The 16,068-nt window shown below is 41.1% G+C and overlaps 2 protein-coding genes across 2 annotated transcripts; one reads left to right on the top strand and one right to left on the bottom strand.

Annotated features, from left to right (window-relative positions):
- Positions 1 to 502: 502 nt before the first annotated feature.
- smcr8a (Smith-Magenis syndrome chromosome region, candidate 8a) lies at positions 503 to 5,830 on the bottom strand. The gene is made up of 2 exons (XM_017703162.2): positions 3,171 to 5,830; positions 503 to 2,734 (listed from the first exon to the last, which is right to left on the bottom strand). Exons 1-2 carry the CDS (start codon positions 5,351 to 5,353, stop codon positions 2,284 to 2,286), a joined length of 2,634 nt encoding a protein of 877 aa, XP_017558651.1. The 5' UTR covers positions 5,354 to 5,830; the 3' UTR covers positions 503 to 2,283.
- Positions 5,831 to 6,023: 193 nt separating this feature from the next.
- top3a (DNA topoisomerase III alpha) lies at positions 6,024 to 14,576 on the top strand. Its single transcript, XM_017703161.2, has 19 exons — positions 6,024 to 6,573; positions 6,677 to 6,736; positions 7,288 to 7,361; positions 7,463 to 7,538; positions 7,639 to 7,747; positions 7,840 to 7,983; positions 8,078 to 8,248; positions 10,420 to 10,523; positions 10,692 to 10,766; positions 11,324 to 11,406; positions 11,494 to 11,701; positions 11,832 to 12,017; positions 12,124 to 12,253; positions 12,331 to 12,444; positions 12,558 to 12,723; positions 12,856 to 13,002; positions 13,135 to 13,257; positions 13,354 to 14,081; positions 14,254 to 14,576. The coding sequence occupies exons 1-19, from the start codon at positions 6,400 to 6,402 to the stop codon at positions 14,439 to 14,441; spliced, it is 3,060 nt and encodes a 1,019-aa protein (XP_017558650.1). The 5' UTR covers positions 6,024 to 6,399; the 3' UTR covers positions 14,442 to 14,576.
- The last annotated feature ends 1,492 nt before the right edge of the window (positions 14,577 to 16,068 follow it).

The following is a 16,068-nucleotide window of genomic DNA, read 5'->3' as shown; positions in this document are numbered from 1 at the left end:
CAGGGTCGCGGGGGGTGCTGGAGCCTATCCCAGCAGTCTCTGGGCAGAAGGCAGGATACACCCTGGATGGGTCGCCAGTCACCAAATTACATGTTTTATTGATTTCCTAAGTGAAAATAAGTAAACACAACCTCTATACCTCTGCATATTTTAATTACTTTTAATTTGATTACCATATTGGGGGAGGGGGTATTTATTTTTGCCAGTGCAAAATAATTTTCCAATACTAAAATGTACAGAAAAAAAGTTGCATTTTCCCCGTAAAAATTGAGTTAATTTATTTTCACTTTGCAAAATGAACAAAATGTGTAGTTTGACATGGTGGGTCAGTGTTTGTTGAGTACAGATGATATGCTCATGATATTACCCAGCCCTAGCAATATGGACATGCCACTCAATACCTTGCTTACGTTCAGTTACTGCTGAAACTACAACTGATGCACTAGCTTGGTTGGGCATCCATAGTTTATATCATTCTGAGAAAACGTTGGTCTTGACAAGCTTGTATGAGAGATATTTTAATGAAACTCAAAGGCAAGAAACAGAGTGGGCAACAACTTAGTGCACTTGGATCACTCCCAATATTCACTTATACATTCACAAATCACTTTCAATAAAGATAACATCTTACCGTACCTCACACAAATTCACAATACTTTCTAAACACGTACTCAGTGAGCAACACTCTTCCAGGCTTGTTTCAGACGAAAACTGTGAAAGAAAATTTGTTCAAATACACAGCATCTTAGCAGACACAGTGCGCACATCATGGTATGGCTTGTTGTTCACATTCGACTGAATGTATATAATATCTGTTTCGGACGATTCTTCATAGAGGCTATGGACAGATTACAAATAGAAAGTAATACATATAAAATGCAACTGAAAGTGGTGGCAGTCCTCAGTGAATCTGAATGTGGGACAGACGGCCGTGCGGTAGTGAGAAGAACAGTAATGAGAACAAACTGTTTTTTGGCCATCGCCACCATTACTTGGTAACTCCTCATTTTGATTATGATTCTGAGCCAATATTATAAAGTGCCACTCCATCCAACAACACTTACTCATGCTGACATTTGCACACAACGTAGAGACAACAGATTATATCAGGCTGAATGGTATCCACATGTGAGATACAAATGGATGTGGCTAGGAAGACCACCATATCGTTAGTCTTTGTATTCTCCAAACATGCAGAACGTCATGTAACATCTCACCTATGTGACATTTTTCCATGCAGTACATTCTTTTACTTCAGTACATAATAGGTTAAAAAACACGCAGATGGCAGTTGGTCACTCGGCTCTCGCTCCCAGCAGTCTATTGCAAATTCCTACATTGCCTAGTTGTCTTTACAAAACCTTGTAGTAGAGTAGGTATATTTAAGATATTGTAGTATACAATTAGAGGGAAACCACTGTTGGTTTTTTTTTTGCATGTACACCAGTATTAATCATTAATCTGTAGATTATTTTACAGGCTTAGACTGCAAGCATCAGGAAGTCTTTAGATCTTTGCTTTTGCTAGTAGATGACAATTATTGTCAATATTGTACAGTTTTTTTTATGTTTATGTTCAAAATTGCAATGACATGTTAAAGAGATACAAAATACTGCTTTGTACTCCATCTGGTGAAATGCTGCCCAATATTTTTCAAGCAGAAAATTTCCTGATGTAAGCAGAAGATGGCAAATTTCAGAAATCCATCATCTATGCACCAGTTCTGGTCACTCATTCTGATGGGCTGATTCTACTCTTCACGGCAATATCTGTAAGCAGGTCGCCATTTATTCCATTTGGTAATTGAACCACTTCCACTTTGTTTTACAGTATGCCTTGCATTCTCTAGTGCAAACAGATTATGCTCATAACCAAAAGTAGCCTTTATAGATTTTTTTAAGCCTATGCGCATGTACTTTTACTGTTATGAATAAGTTCTAATCAAGAGTAGTGGACTTCCTAAGGATCTTCAAACAAAACAAGAACCAAATAAGGACATTTCAGCAGAACAGACCTTTCCTTTAAAGCTTTGGGAAAACATGTTGCAAAGCTGTAAACTGCACAACACGGAACAAAATTCAAGACCACATTGGTGACATCAGGCTGTCCATTATGGCCTTATTGTTTTGTATGAAAAAAAAACAAAAACAAAAGAAAGAGAACAAGAATCTAATACATTCAGCACATCTTGGTCTCCTGATTTTAGCAGAGATGAAGTGGACGAAAAGGCATAATATGATATGAAACCACCAAAAACATCAACAGAAAAGGGCACATTCATATTCAGATTTTATACAAGTAGCTGGTGGTGTAGTTGAAATTGAAGAAAGACTGACTGACACCTTTTAAAGGCCCCTGAAGGAAATGCTGCTTGATGAGCTCACTCAGGAATTGAATTATTTTACTCTCCTCCTCAGTGTAGCCAAGCTGCAACAAGAAGTTAGTCCTGCGCAACGTCACAGAACCCTGGTCATCTGCAGTTATGGGCAGGTGAACATGATGGCAGAATGTGTAAAGGAAAGCCTTAGCTGTAAGCTGAGTCAACATGGTCTGCACGTGGAGATAGTAGGTGCTGCCGCGTTTGATCTGAGTCCTGTGGTCCGCCATGTGATTTATTAGCGTTCCTTTGTAGGGCGGGCATCGCAGTGTCTTGTTGTCACAGTCCAGGATGCCGATATATCGGCTGTAGCGGTTCAGGGAATGCAGCATACTGGAACCGGCCGGTGAAGCAACCCTGGAAAACAAGAAAAAGGTAAAATGTGACACATTTATGCGTTTGTCAGACACTTATGTAAAGCCGTTTTTTATGGCATATTACAGAAGTAGGCAAAGGCAGAATTAGGGAGCTTACACACCAGACACAGCAAGATTAGAGCGATTACACACAAATGCATGTCGATCTTGTTCAATGGAAGTTAATTGAGAAATTATCTATTCTAAGCATTTTTGGAGGATTTCTGTTCGTCCATTCATCATGAAATTCTGACACAAGTTGCAGCTGACCATTTTAAATTGTTTAAAAAAATGGAGACATAAGATTTTGTCCTGACTGTGAATATATACACACACATACTCAACATGCTAATTACTATTTATGTTATATATATTTCCTTACAATCTACTCATCTGGCTGATGTGGCAATGTATTACTGAACCTGAATTCTTCATACCTCTGTAGTCCAATAAGTTTCCATCTCTGAAGGTCAGTCAGTTGAAAGGATGTGGAAAGCCAAGGCTGGACTGTTTCACCATATTTCCCAAGGTTGGGTACAAATATCGACAAGGCATTCACCAGTTTTCTTACAGTTCCCTCATCAGTTCCAAGAACCACAAGCGTTCGGCCACTCAGAAGACAGAATATGGCTTGCTGCGCAAATGGATATTGCCTGATGAACCGGAGAGCACTGTGACCTGCTTTCTTCTTGTGCTTCAGTGTGATCAGACCACCGTAGGTAAAAGGTGACGCTGCTCTGTCAGAGCTGGTAGAGGTGCTCATGTAACTGGTGCTATCAGAGAGATCTTCAACATTCATTCTAGACATCTCCTCAGTAAGAGCACTGGTATTCAGCTCAGGAAGCATCATGTCCATACGTGTGCCTACAGTCAACGTTGACTCATCATAGTCCATCTGCAGAGCAAGATCCCCCTGCAGTAGGGACAGAGGCTCCTGCTTGACCACTGTGTCCTCACAACATGCCTGCAGAGGCTCAGGCAGAGGTTCCTCATAGATAAAACCATCCTGTCCCATACAGCAGGCAGTGTCCATTTGGACCAGACTCTCAGGTTCAAACACATCGGCAGTATTCATATTCGCTTCACGTTCTAGTGAAGACGATGTTTTGTCAGCAGCAGTGGTGGAGGGAACTTCTTGTTCCTCCAATGATGTCACAGTGCATACTTCATTGATGCTCCTCCTCGCAAAGCCATCAGGATTTGCAGGACTAACATTTCCAAGTGCTTCAATACTCCGGTCGCTGCCAAAACTCCCTTTTGTTTCAGTGTCGATAGCATCTTCAGAGGTTTCCTGTGTGATGTCAGATATACTGGACTCCGGAGGTCCTTCCATAGATTCAATCTCCAGCTTATTGTGACCTATGTCTACACAAGTGGTGTATGAATCAAGACTCATTGGCTCAGTGGATAGAATGGATGGTGGTACATTATGTGTGGTGTGGTTTGTGTCAAAGAAATTCCTTGAGCTTCCCTCTTCTTCCCAGTCTCGCTCCTCCTCAAAGAGAAAACTGGTGATTTTCTGTTTACCTAGAAGAGCCCGGTCAATCTGGCCGGTATAAATAAAGCACAGATCTCCTCTGAATGTCTTTTCGATTAAATTTAACTGGTCCATGGTCTGGTGAAAAAAGGCTGAATCGCAGAGCTCCTCCAGTGTTTTTAAGCGTTTATCAAAACATTTTGCAGACTTAGCTTTAATAAGCTGGGGGGTGTAAGAGGGTTGCTGACTACCATTATCTGGTTCCGTGCAATTATCCCCATTTCTGGAATGATTGGAAGTAAACATATCATCAACTATATTTGTGTCAGACGACTTTTCTGGCTCAAACCACACATGATCAGCATCTCTCCCTTTTTTGCTAGGGTACGAAGTAATCTGCCTCAGCAAATCTTTATGTTCATAGATTGATTTTTCCACGTTTGCCAGTTCATTAGCTTTCTCGATAACCTGTGTGGAATAACAGCCAGTGTTCATTTTCTGCTGCTCCGTCTCTCTGTGCAGGACCGATCTGGTATATTCCAGGTCTTTCAGTTTCTTCGCCAACTCGTTTGCAAATGCCTTTCTATTTCCTGATTTTAAGCATTCCGAAGCCTTGGAAAAGCCAGACGAGAGCTGCTGAAACTGCTGCATGATCTTCCTCTCATCTGCCGAGATGTAGGCCATGCAGAAAGGACGTACGAAGCCACGGGCCTCCAAATCATAGAGGGTCAGGTGGTGTACGTAGGCAAATGCTCCCTCCTTGGAATCTCCGAGGACAACTTTTGAGTCCTCCACAAAATTGAGCTTGGGGTAGCTACTGCCGGGAGGATGCCCGACAAAAGAGGCCTGATAGTCCACAGACATGATGCGCAGGGAGAAGTAGTTAAGGTCAAACGTTCCACACACTTTGGGATCATCTGGTATTGTGAGCAATGGCTGTGGACCAACCTGCTCTGAAAATTCAGAGATGAGGATGAAATCCTTGGAGAACTTTGCATAGGATGTCTTCGTCCACGGATTTGCATTGGCAGCGTGGGGAAACAAAGGCACAGAAAACTCCTCCGGCAGCAAACACGGATCTGTGTATGAATCTCCAAAGTCATCATCTTTGGTGAATGCCACCACATCTGGTGAGCCAATCATGGTCTCGGAATATTAGAAGCAACATTAGAGGAAACGTCCTACAGCAGCGGAGCTCAGGTGGCAGCGGTTACAACGAAGAGGAAACCACAACCGCTGTAAATGAACGGATATGATTAAATCACGCCATGGCTGAACAGCCCGCAAATCAACATCTGAACAACGTTACCGAGCTACGTAGGATAACACTGGCGGCGTTAGGCGCTCTCGGTGCCTTCGAGGCTAGCGACGACTCAACTGTAGCGCCATAACCGCGACTCATGCATCATTACCGACAAGGCTCGACAGCATTTTCATCGTACATCTACAACCGCCTACTGACATCATGACATAGCACCCCTGACATGTTTACCGAGCCGTCGCAACGTTTACTACATCCACAGCAATTACACATCCTCCACCAGCAGCCATATTTAAAACTTATGAACGTTTAACGCAGGGAGCACAGCTGCTCCGATCTACAAACCACAGCCCCGCTCGGGTGTGAGAGGAGATTGTTTGAAGATCAGCGGTGTGAAATCCGCGGCACTCGCGAGATGACGTTTCCCGTGTCACGTGATCACCTGGCCTCATCGGGAAGAAACGTTAGGCTTTTGAAACGAAATGCAGGATTATTGTTTAAAAAAAAACAGAATAACGATGCGGGCGTATTTTAGCGGTTTTCAGTAATCCGAGCCGAGTATTGTTTAACTTGCTCTGTGATGTTTGTTTATGCGCTACGAAAAATGTGTAACTGGGTGCTTTGCGGCAGTTTCACGACAGGTCGTGATAGGCGCCTGTTTTGGAAAAGTTCAGGATTGTAGTTCGTCCGGCGGAGTCGCGGCGGTGGGCTTGTCGACCTTAGTCTGGGTGTCTTAGGAGCTTTCCTCACCATCTAAACAGCGCACACGGGTTTTCTTATGACAGTCTGGCTTGGTCTGCGATGGAAAGCATCACATTCTCGCACTAACAAGCTGAGAATCGACCTACATTAGCTGCTTTGGCTAACTGGAAACCATGAGCCGCCCGGCGGCTCCGCAGCTCGCCCGCCGAGCCCGCGAAGGAGAGCTATGAACTCTGTCACACGGACGCTGCTTCGAGTGACCGCTCCGAGCCGATTCTGTAGACAGATATCCACCAGCATGATCAGGAGGGCTCAGATTAAGAAGGTGCTTTGCGTGGCTGAGAAAAACGATGCCGCCAAAGGGATTGCGGAGATCATGTCAAATGGCAGAGCAAAGAGGGTGAGTACGGATCAATAGAGGTGATCAGCTGTATAGACTGGCCTGACTGTGTTTGCAGATGAGATGTTTCTAATGCCTTGTTTTGTTTTATATCTCACAACAGAGAGAGGGCTTCTCGGTCTACAACAAAATATATGAGTATGAATATGATCTTCTTGGCCAAGTAAGTTTTCTAAAATCTGTTTTTAGGCCTAGAGCTGGGCGCTGTGGTACGCCACATGTCACTATTGGTGCAATTTTTTATTATAGTCTACATAAATAACGCTGTTTTAATGTTTTGAGTTGGAGCGTTTATTGTAATAACTCTTTGCAAGCTCTGCAGATCAATTAGACCAATTACATCACAACCACCAAGTGACATCACAACCACAACAAACCGGCGGTCTGAAGTGGACATGTTGATGGCGTTCTATAATTTAAGGCCTCAGCTCTATTTTACAGAAAATAATCGTAGTTTAGATTGAATAAGTCAGTATTACTTCACAGCCTTGGTCAAAAAAATTGCAATTAGATATTTTCCCTAAAATCGTTTGGCCATTTGGTTAAGTACTGAAAATAGACATGATTTGCTGAGAGAAGCATATTGCGTATTGGGACATAGTTTATCACAATAATAATAAATATTGTCATATTGCACAGCTCTATCTGTATCTACCAGCAAGCATAGAACCATGTGTGTTTGGCCTAATGTTTTTATGTGGTCTTTTCTGGCAGAATGTTACTTTTTGCATGACATCTGTGTCAGGACACCTTTTAGCCCTTGAATTCAAAGCCCCATTTCAAAAATGGTAAGAGAAGCCCTAAATAGCAGTTTTGTCACAGATTGATGAAAGTGAAATAAATTGGGTGTAATATTAAACTGCATTGCTGCATGTTATTTTTGTGACAGGCACAGCTGTAATCCAGTATTGCTGTTTGATGCAGAGGTGGAAAAGTATTGCCCTGAGAACTTTGTGCAAATTAAGGTAGTGTTTTTAATTAAGCTAAAACGACTCAAATGGGCATCATTTCTATGTTAAAATGATTCTGTTTAGAACTGACTGGGAGATTGTGTTCACCCCACAGAGGACCTTGGAGAGAGAGGCCAGACAGTGCCAGGCCCTTGTCATTTGGACCGATTGTGACAGAGAAGGAGAAAACATAGGTTATGAGATCATTGATGTCTGCAAAGCAGGTGACTTATGTATTTGTAGTTGTGGATGTCTTGCTTGCAGTGGTGCTATTTGTAGAGTGTGATGGGCTGACATGGGTTCTGTTTTCTCTTAGTTAAGGCCAACATTCAAGTGTTCCGTGCTCGGTTCTCTGAGATTACCCCCAACTCCATTAGGAGAGCGTGTGAATCTCTAACTGAGCCTGACATCAATGTCAGTGACGCAGTGGATGTCAGACAGGAGCTTGATCTGCGCATTGGTAAGAGTTCCAAGGCTCATACACTACACAAGTAACCTCCTCCTGTCTGTTGAATTCTTTCTACATTCAGCTGTTTGTTTCAACTGCTTTCCAGGCGCAGCATTTACGAGGTTCCAGACTTTACGGTTGCAAAAGATCTTCCCAGACTCTCTTTCTAATCAGCTCATCAGCTATGGGAGCTGTCAGTTTCCTACTCTTGGATTTGTGGTGGAGAGGTTCAAAGCCATTCAAGCCTTCATCCCTGAGACCTTCTTTAAAATTAAAGGTATACTTTTTCTGGAAGGCCACTTTACGGTTTTTGTATGACCTGAAGTAAACCAGGTCATTGCGAGTGGTTTGATGTAAAACAGTGCACTGTTGAGAAACTTACTGACTGATGGTAATTGGACCAGGGCTGCATTCAGCCCCAAGAAAACATAGCAAGATGTTTATATAATTAGAAACGGTGGTGCATTGAGCACTCTGTAGTGTTACGCAAGTTCTGCAGCTGTTCTTGACATTCTTTTTGAAGAACTTTTGGACCTTGCTGAAATAAAATTAAATGTGTTTAATACTTGTAATACGTCTTCAGTTGTTGCGTACACCAATCTGCAGTGGCCACATTTGTAAAGAACTTTATTAAAATACATTGCTTGTGCTCCCTTTTTAGTCTGGTGGAGGTTACTTACAGTTGTAGTCCTAAGTTTACATATACATAGGTTTAGGTCAATAAAACTCATATTTATACCTTCCACAGATTCCATGTCCACAAAATATAGTTTTAGCAAGTTGTTAAGGATATCTGCCTTGTACCTTACACAAGCAGTTTTTCCAACAAATGTTACAAACAGATTTTTCCACTTATAATACACTATATCAAAATTCCAGTGGGTCAGAAGTTTGTACACCAAGTTACCTGAGACTTTAAATTTAGCTTGGGAAATTCCAGAAAGCAATATTGTGGCTTTAGAAGCTTCTGATAAGCAATTTACATCATTTTACTTGTTTCTGTTGTTACTTGTTACATTACTTGTCTCTTTGCTTGACATCGTGGGGGAAAATAAAATCATCAAATGTCGTTATGCATGGGGTAAAAAGGTGGAGGCTTGCAAGCCAAAGAACACCATCCCAACCATGAAGCATGGGGTGGCAGCACCATGTTGTGAGGGTGCATTTAAAATAGATGGCATTATGAGGAAGGAAAATAATGGATAGATATTGAAGCAACACCTCAAAACATCTGCCAAGACGCTAAAGCTTGGGTGCAAATTGGTCTTCCAAATAGACCAAATAGAAATGTGAACCCAAGCATAATTCCAAAATAGTAGATTAAAATCCCAGCAATTTATTGTGAGAAATTTGTGGAAGGCTACCCAAAGCGTTTGACACAAGTTAAACAATTAAAGGCAATGCTACCAAATACTAACCACATGTATGTAAACCTCTGAGCCACTGGCGATGTGGTAAAAGAAATAAAAGCTAAAATAAATCATTGTCTCTAGTGCTGTTCTGACATTTCACATACAGTAGTAATCTTACCTGACCTAAGAGAGGGAATGTGTGCTGGTATTAAATGCCAGGAACTGTGAAAATGTTTAATGTGTGTGGTTACAGTGTATGTAAACTATACTTCAGCCATACATGTCACTGTTGATTGGGTAACACCCTGACACACCCATCAAACGAGAGAAAACATACCTTAGAGCCTGGTGCACACCTTTTCACACAGTCTCAATGACGTGCCATTCAACCTGGAAACTAGCACAACAGTGCGCAACATTTTGAGATTGACCTTTGCCCCCGGTGTTGCAATGTCTGCAACTCAAATTTAGCCATTTTATTTACTGTCCAAAATGACCAGTGAGCCTGTATGTGTCTCTTGAGTTTTTATATGTAAAATAATAGGTAGTCTTTAAAGAAATATTTCTTCGGGTGCTGATAATTACCTGCATGTACTCCTCTGACAGGAATGGCTTTTAAATAATGTTTATGGCTAAAGTCTTATCTCTGAGCTTTAAACTATAGTAGAACACTGTCAGGCAACAGGCAGTGCATTCGTAACTATTTCATGTAGTAACTTTCTGTGATGCAGCTTTTAGAGGCATTAAGCTCATGGGATATCTGGTTTCTTTCACCACCACTATCAACAATTCTGACTTGACTGTTTTCTGTAGAATGGCATATTACTTTATTCATATCTCAGTGATTGAATCATGCAGATATTTTGAACAATCAGTGGATTGTTTACCCTTTAAATAAATAAAATAAAAGCGTCTGTTGTACAGTAGACATGCATATGCATTGAACTTTTTCATTTAAAGAATTAACACATGCTTACCCAAGCAAGGCCAAAAATTGTGTGTGTGTGTGTGTGTGTGTGTGTGTGTGTGTGTGTGTGTGTGTGTGTGTGTGTGTATGTATATCATGGACAGTGTTTGTTAAATTTGTGTCTCCTAGTGGTCCATGAGCCTAGTGAGGAGGAATCTGTGGAATTCAGCTGGAAAAGACACCGCCTATTCAATCACACTGCCTGCCTTGTACTTTACCAGATGTGTATGGAGGTTGGCAACATCTAGTATCTGGCTTTTTAACTGTTGTGTTCATCTTTGCGTATAGATTGCTAAAGCTGTTGATGTTGTTACTGAGAAGTCTGTGCGGATCTTGAGTTATACAGCCTTTTGGGTGAATGGTCGTTCATCTTAATTCAGTGTTTATTTATGTTTTCTCAGGATCCAGTGGCAACAGTGATTTCGGTAATAAGTAAACCAAAAAGCAAATGGCGACCTTTACCCCTTGACACTGTGGTAAGTAATTCAAGTAGCACATGGAGATAAATGACATCTCTCAAATTATGAATGCCGTAATGCATCGCTGATGCAAATAACAAGCATGTATGTCATCTCCTGCAGCATTATTATATTATATGTAAAACATCTGCCCCACATGTAAAATTACTTATTGTGAAATATAATAATGTAGATGACATACATGCTTGTTATTTGCATCGGCTTTACGGCGTTCATAATTTGAGAAACGTCAGTCATTAACATGAAATTTACTTCTTTGTGAATAGCTGCAAATGATCGTTATGGGGACATTGTAAATTCATGCTTGGTGAAAACACTTCATCACTTTATTAAAAACTTACCTTTTTGTGCAAAGGCCTTAACATTTGAATAGTTGCAGAAGTTCAAGTAATTGTTCTTTGTTTAAATTGTTAATATTTCATTGTTTTAAACCTTTCAAGGTTATGAAAGAAAATCTGTTGTTCATTTCCAGGTTTAAAGGAAAATAACTGACAGATTTTCAATGTATTCTCAGACTTTTGGACTCCATTGTAACATACTGTTTTCTTACACAGGAACTTGAGAAGCTAGCTTCAAGGAAGTTGAAGATAAGTGCCAAGGAGACCATGAAAATAGCTGAAAAGCTGTACACTCGAGGGTATGTTTTTAATTATAGAATTGTAGTCTTGCATGAAGGTTGCTTTACTGCAATGGGGGGAAAACAATATTTCTGTGTTTTATCCAGGTTTATCAGTTATCCTCGTACTGAGACCAACATGTTTCCCACAAACCTGAACTTGGTTCCGCTTGTTGAGCAGCAGACTCAGGACAATGAGTGGGGGCCTTTTGCACAAGGCATTTTGGAGAGTGGTGGGCCCACACCTCGAAATGGAAACAAATCTGACCAGGCCCATCCTCCCATTCACCCCACTAAATACACAAATAGTCTACAGGTGACCTTCTGCGTTACATATACCACATACTAACTGCTTATACTGAACTAATAAAACCATGAATAATGCAATATCTTCATTTAATTCAGTATCTGATTTTTCATATCTCTCATCCATTTAAATCTCAAAGGGAAATGAGAAGCGATTGTACGAGTTTATTGTTCGGCACTTTCTGGCCTGTTGCTCCAAAGATGCAGAGGGCAAGGAGGTGATTGTTGACATTGACATTGCTCAGGAGAAATTCTCTGCAAGTGGACTCACAATCATTGCTAGGAACTATCTTGAAGTTTACCCATATGACAAGTGGTATAATAAGGTAATCTTTCTATTCTGAAACATACTCAGGATTAATTTAACATTGAAATTTTGTGCTATTGTCTTGCTTAAGCAAAACTTTTTTTTTTGTTGTTGTTTTTGTTTAGGTTATTCCATTATATATGCCCAACACAACATTTCAGCCCACAGCGATTGAGATGATGGAAGGACAGACTAGCCCACCACAACTTCTGACGGAGGCTGATTTGATTTCTCTGATGGAGAAGCATGGCATTGGTATGGTGTTTAGCTTATAGGTCTGGTTCTTTACACTTTGTTTACAGAATGAAACTGATTTTTATATGATTTTGCAGGAACCGATGCCACCCATGCTGAGCACATTGAGACCATCAAAAGCCGAATGTATGTGGGCCTAACAGCGGATCAGAGATTCCTTCCTGGAGAGCTTGGGATGGGGCTCGTTGAGGGTATGGACAGTATTGTACCTCACACAGGGTCAAATGTAAAGTCAGGTCATTGATTAACTTTTTGTATTTGTGGTGATTGTATTGTCAACTGTGTGTCACTGTTTGGGTTTTAGGGTACAATTCCATGGGCTATGAGATGTCTAAACCAGACTTGAGGGCAGAACTCGAGGCAGATCTGAAGCTTGTGTCAGAGGGACGGAAAGACAAGGCATCTGTCCTCAGACATCATGTGGCAAAGTACAAGGCTGTTTTCATAGAGTCTGTCAGAAAGGCAAAAAAGTAAGTTTATATAGTTCTTACAGTTGTGAAAGCTCTGTATCAGTTAAGAGAATTTGAAGTATGAAGTGCTCTAAGTAACTAATAGTTGTGCTACTATAAACATGTTTAACAAACTTGTTGTACTCTTCTCAGATTAGATGAGGCTCTGTCCAGTTATTTGGGCCAGGCCCAGGAGTATACAGAGCAAGAGGAACAAGAATTAGAGATGCCTCTACCAGTGCGGAAGTGTCTGCAGTGCAACCTGGATATGGTCTTGAAGAAGAGGAAGGAAGGCACAGGGTAAGTATATAACAGAGTATTAGCATTTTATGAAGTGAGGATGAAATTATGCTGACTGTAGATGAGGTTGTCGCCCTCTGTGTTTTTGTGGTATTTCCTTTGTCATCTCACTCTCTCGGCTGCTCTTTGCAGGAAGTTTCTGTCATGCATGGGCTATCCAGCCTGTAAGGCAGCAGTGTGGTTTCCAGATACAGTGCTGGAGGTCAGCAGAGATGACAGCATCTGTCCAACATGCCGCCCACATCCTGTTCACATGTAAGAAATGCTGAGGAACATTCACTTCTACATTGCGAGTTGCCCATGACAAAATGGCTGAAAGATTTTCTGTCTCTTTTTCAAACCTTTTTTCAGGCTCAAGTTCAAGTTCAAGAGGGGAAGTTTACCTCCAGGGATGGATCTTGAGTTTGTCGGCTGTATTGGTGGCTGTGATGAGACCCTGAGAGAGGTTCTGAATTTGAAATATCTCCGGGGAGGAGGAGATTCCGCCACTCAGGTTAATCACAGTTTGGCTTCCCATCAGTCTAACCCTCCAAGAGCCAATGCAGCACTTCAGTCCAGGTCTGAGAACAGGCCTCCACCTCCCAGACTAAATACAGACAGCAGTAGACCCCCACTGCCCAGTTCAACACAGGCATGGCCCATGCAGCCATCTTCTTCTGTCCAAGGCAATACTATAGTATGTAACTGTGGCCAGGATGCACTTCTTCTCACAGTTCGTAAAGAGGGTCCCAACCAGGGTCGTCAGTTCTACAAGTGCAGTACAGGGAACTGTAAGTTCTTCCTTTGGGCAGATCAGTCGAATGACCAACAAGGACCAGCAGCAAATAGGGGATCAACTGGTCACAGCTCTCAAACTCCTAGGCCTTCATTTGGCTTTGCAAATGCACCTCACCAGAGGCAAAGCACCAGAGGATCAGCAGGAGACGGAGGAGACACTATGTGTAACTGTAATGAACCTGCAGTCCAAAGGACCGTCATGAAAGAAGGACCAAACAAAGGCAGGATGTTCCACACGTGTGGTAAACCACGGGACCAGCAATGCGGTTTCTTTCAGTGGGCAGACGAGAATGTGGCTCCAGGTAATTGATCAGGTGCTCCTATGTACAGCATATCTCTGAACCATGATGTAAAGCTAATGGAAACCAGGTTTTATTACCTTACTGTCATCTAAATACGCAGACTACAAGAGGATAAAGCAGAGTAATTGTAAGTGATGACATTTTCTAATTATTTTTCCTCTTGCTCTCTCAGTTGCTGTTGGAAACACTGGAGGTGATGACAATAAGTGGAATGGCAATAGGAAGACTGGAGCCTCTTCAAGCAAAGCCTCTTCAAGCAAAGCCTCTTCAAGCAAAGCCCCCACTGCTAAAAGGCAGAGAACTTGTGGAATTTGCCATGAGCCAGGACACACACGGACCACCTGTCCACAGAGACAGTGAGACAGCAACAGTTGGTGCTGTCTGCTGTTGATCATATGTGGACATTCTGTCCACTGAGTCACTTGTGTATTTTGTATGATTATTTTTGTTTAAAAAATGTTATACTTTTATGGAATAAAACAACATAAATAAGGATATGTCTTTATTTTGACTGATCTCACTGTTATATTCTGATTTTTACACCAGATTTATGTACCTATATTGAAATTTTCAATGAGATAATGTCAGAATTGTTCACTCTTATCCTGACTAGTTAGGGCTGAAAGATTAAATTGTTTTATATTGAAATTACAATTTGAAAGACTTCAATTTTCAAATCTCAAGATCTGCTATTTTACTTGCAGCATGTGTTTTAAGTGGGGATTTTTAAAAATCTAATAAGACAAAGATTATTATCTGCCAGTAGATGAGAGAGACCACTCAGGAGCAACACCCACATGACGCATACGTGACAACACAGCCACAGCTAACTGGCCGTCTGGGATCCTGAGTCAGCATTTAATACTGAGGCCAGAAAACGAGGGCATAAAGGGTTTTGTTGCAAAAAAAGTAGACCACTTTCAGCCCTGTTATTTTTTTTTCATGATATATGTTGTTGTGAGTGATTTACACATTTAAGAAAGATCAATGCTATATTATGATTAATACCACTTTTGTTAGAGGAAAAACAATTTTCCATTAAAATTAGCGTTTCTCTTCTCACAAACTCATGTCCATAATTATTAGAAATGAATATAGAGCGTTTTGGAATGAAACCCCTCATATGTTGGTCTTATTGTCAAAACCAGGCCTGGTCTTTAAATGTTTAGTCACAATATGGTCTGCAAAATACTTTCAAGAAATAACTGGGACCAGATGAAAGACTTAAAGATGTGGGAGGTGCTACAGCTCCAGTGTACCTGTTTATTTATTTCATGGTCATAGGTGGCTGTCATTTTTATGATTTGACAACACAGTCAGTCAAAGACAGTTGTCAGCGTCAGCTCTGAAAAACTTAACAACTTGTTTTTCCACTCTGTCCCAGCAAACTGAGTAAGAATCCGTTCATGTTTGCAGAAAAAAATGTACATTGCTGATGCTTTTGCCATTGATCATGCTTGGGTGGATCTCTGAGAGGATCAGCAAGTGGGAGAATCCCACACTAGACAGGGCTGACTTGTCTCAGTCGTTATTTTTGAGTGATTAGGATAGAGGTAACACCTTTATTTACTTTTAACCTCTTAATCAGTTAAGTGTCAAATATTTCAGGCTCACTTTGAGCTGACCTTACGATTCCTGGATGTGATGGATTAGTACTTTTGCAGTCAAGGTGTTAGGTCTTACTCAGAAAAGTTAAACAATATAAACAATGTCATTCATGTTTGGGGGTGTAATGTGCCATTCTGCTGATAGGAACCAGACATCTGACATATTTTATGCTATTAACTACATTACAGTGAGAAAGTTGTTGCACAAAATGGTTATGAACAGATACTCTGAAGCATGATGGCTTTATGATTATGGGTTTGGCCTAAAATATACATTGATTGTGGAAAGGCACATGCAGGACATTTGAAGGCAAAATTATTTTTTAGCCTTTTTAACCAGTATTTTACCATTATCAATAACACGTACAAACTGACAAGAC

Source organism: Pygocentrus nattereri, chromosome 27, assembly GCF_015220715.1.
Source record: "Pygocentrus nattereri isolate fPygNat1 chromosome 27, fPygNat1.pri, whole genome shotgun sequence".
Lineage (NCBI taxonomy): Eukaryota > Metazoa > Chordata > Actinopteri > Characiformes > Serrasalmidae > Pygocentrus > Pygocentrus nattereri.
Note: the sequence above shows the minus strand (reverse complement) of the source record. Positions and strands in the feature narration are given on the sequence as shown.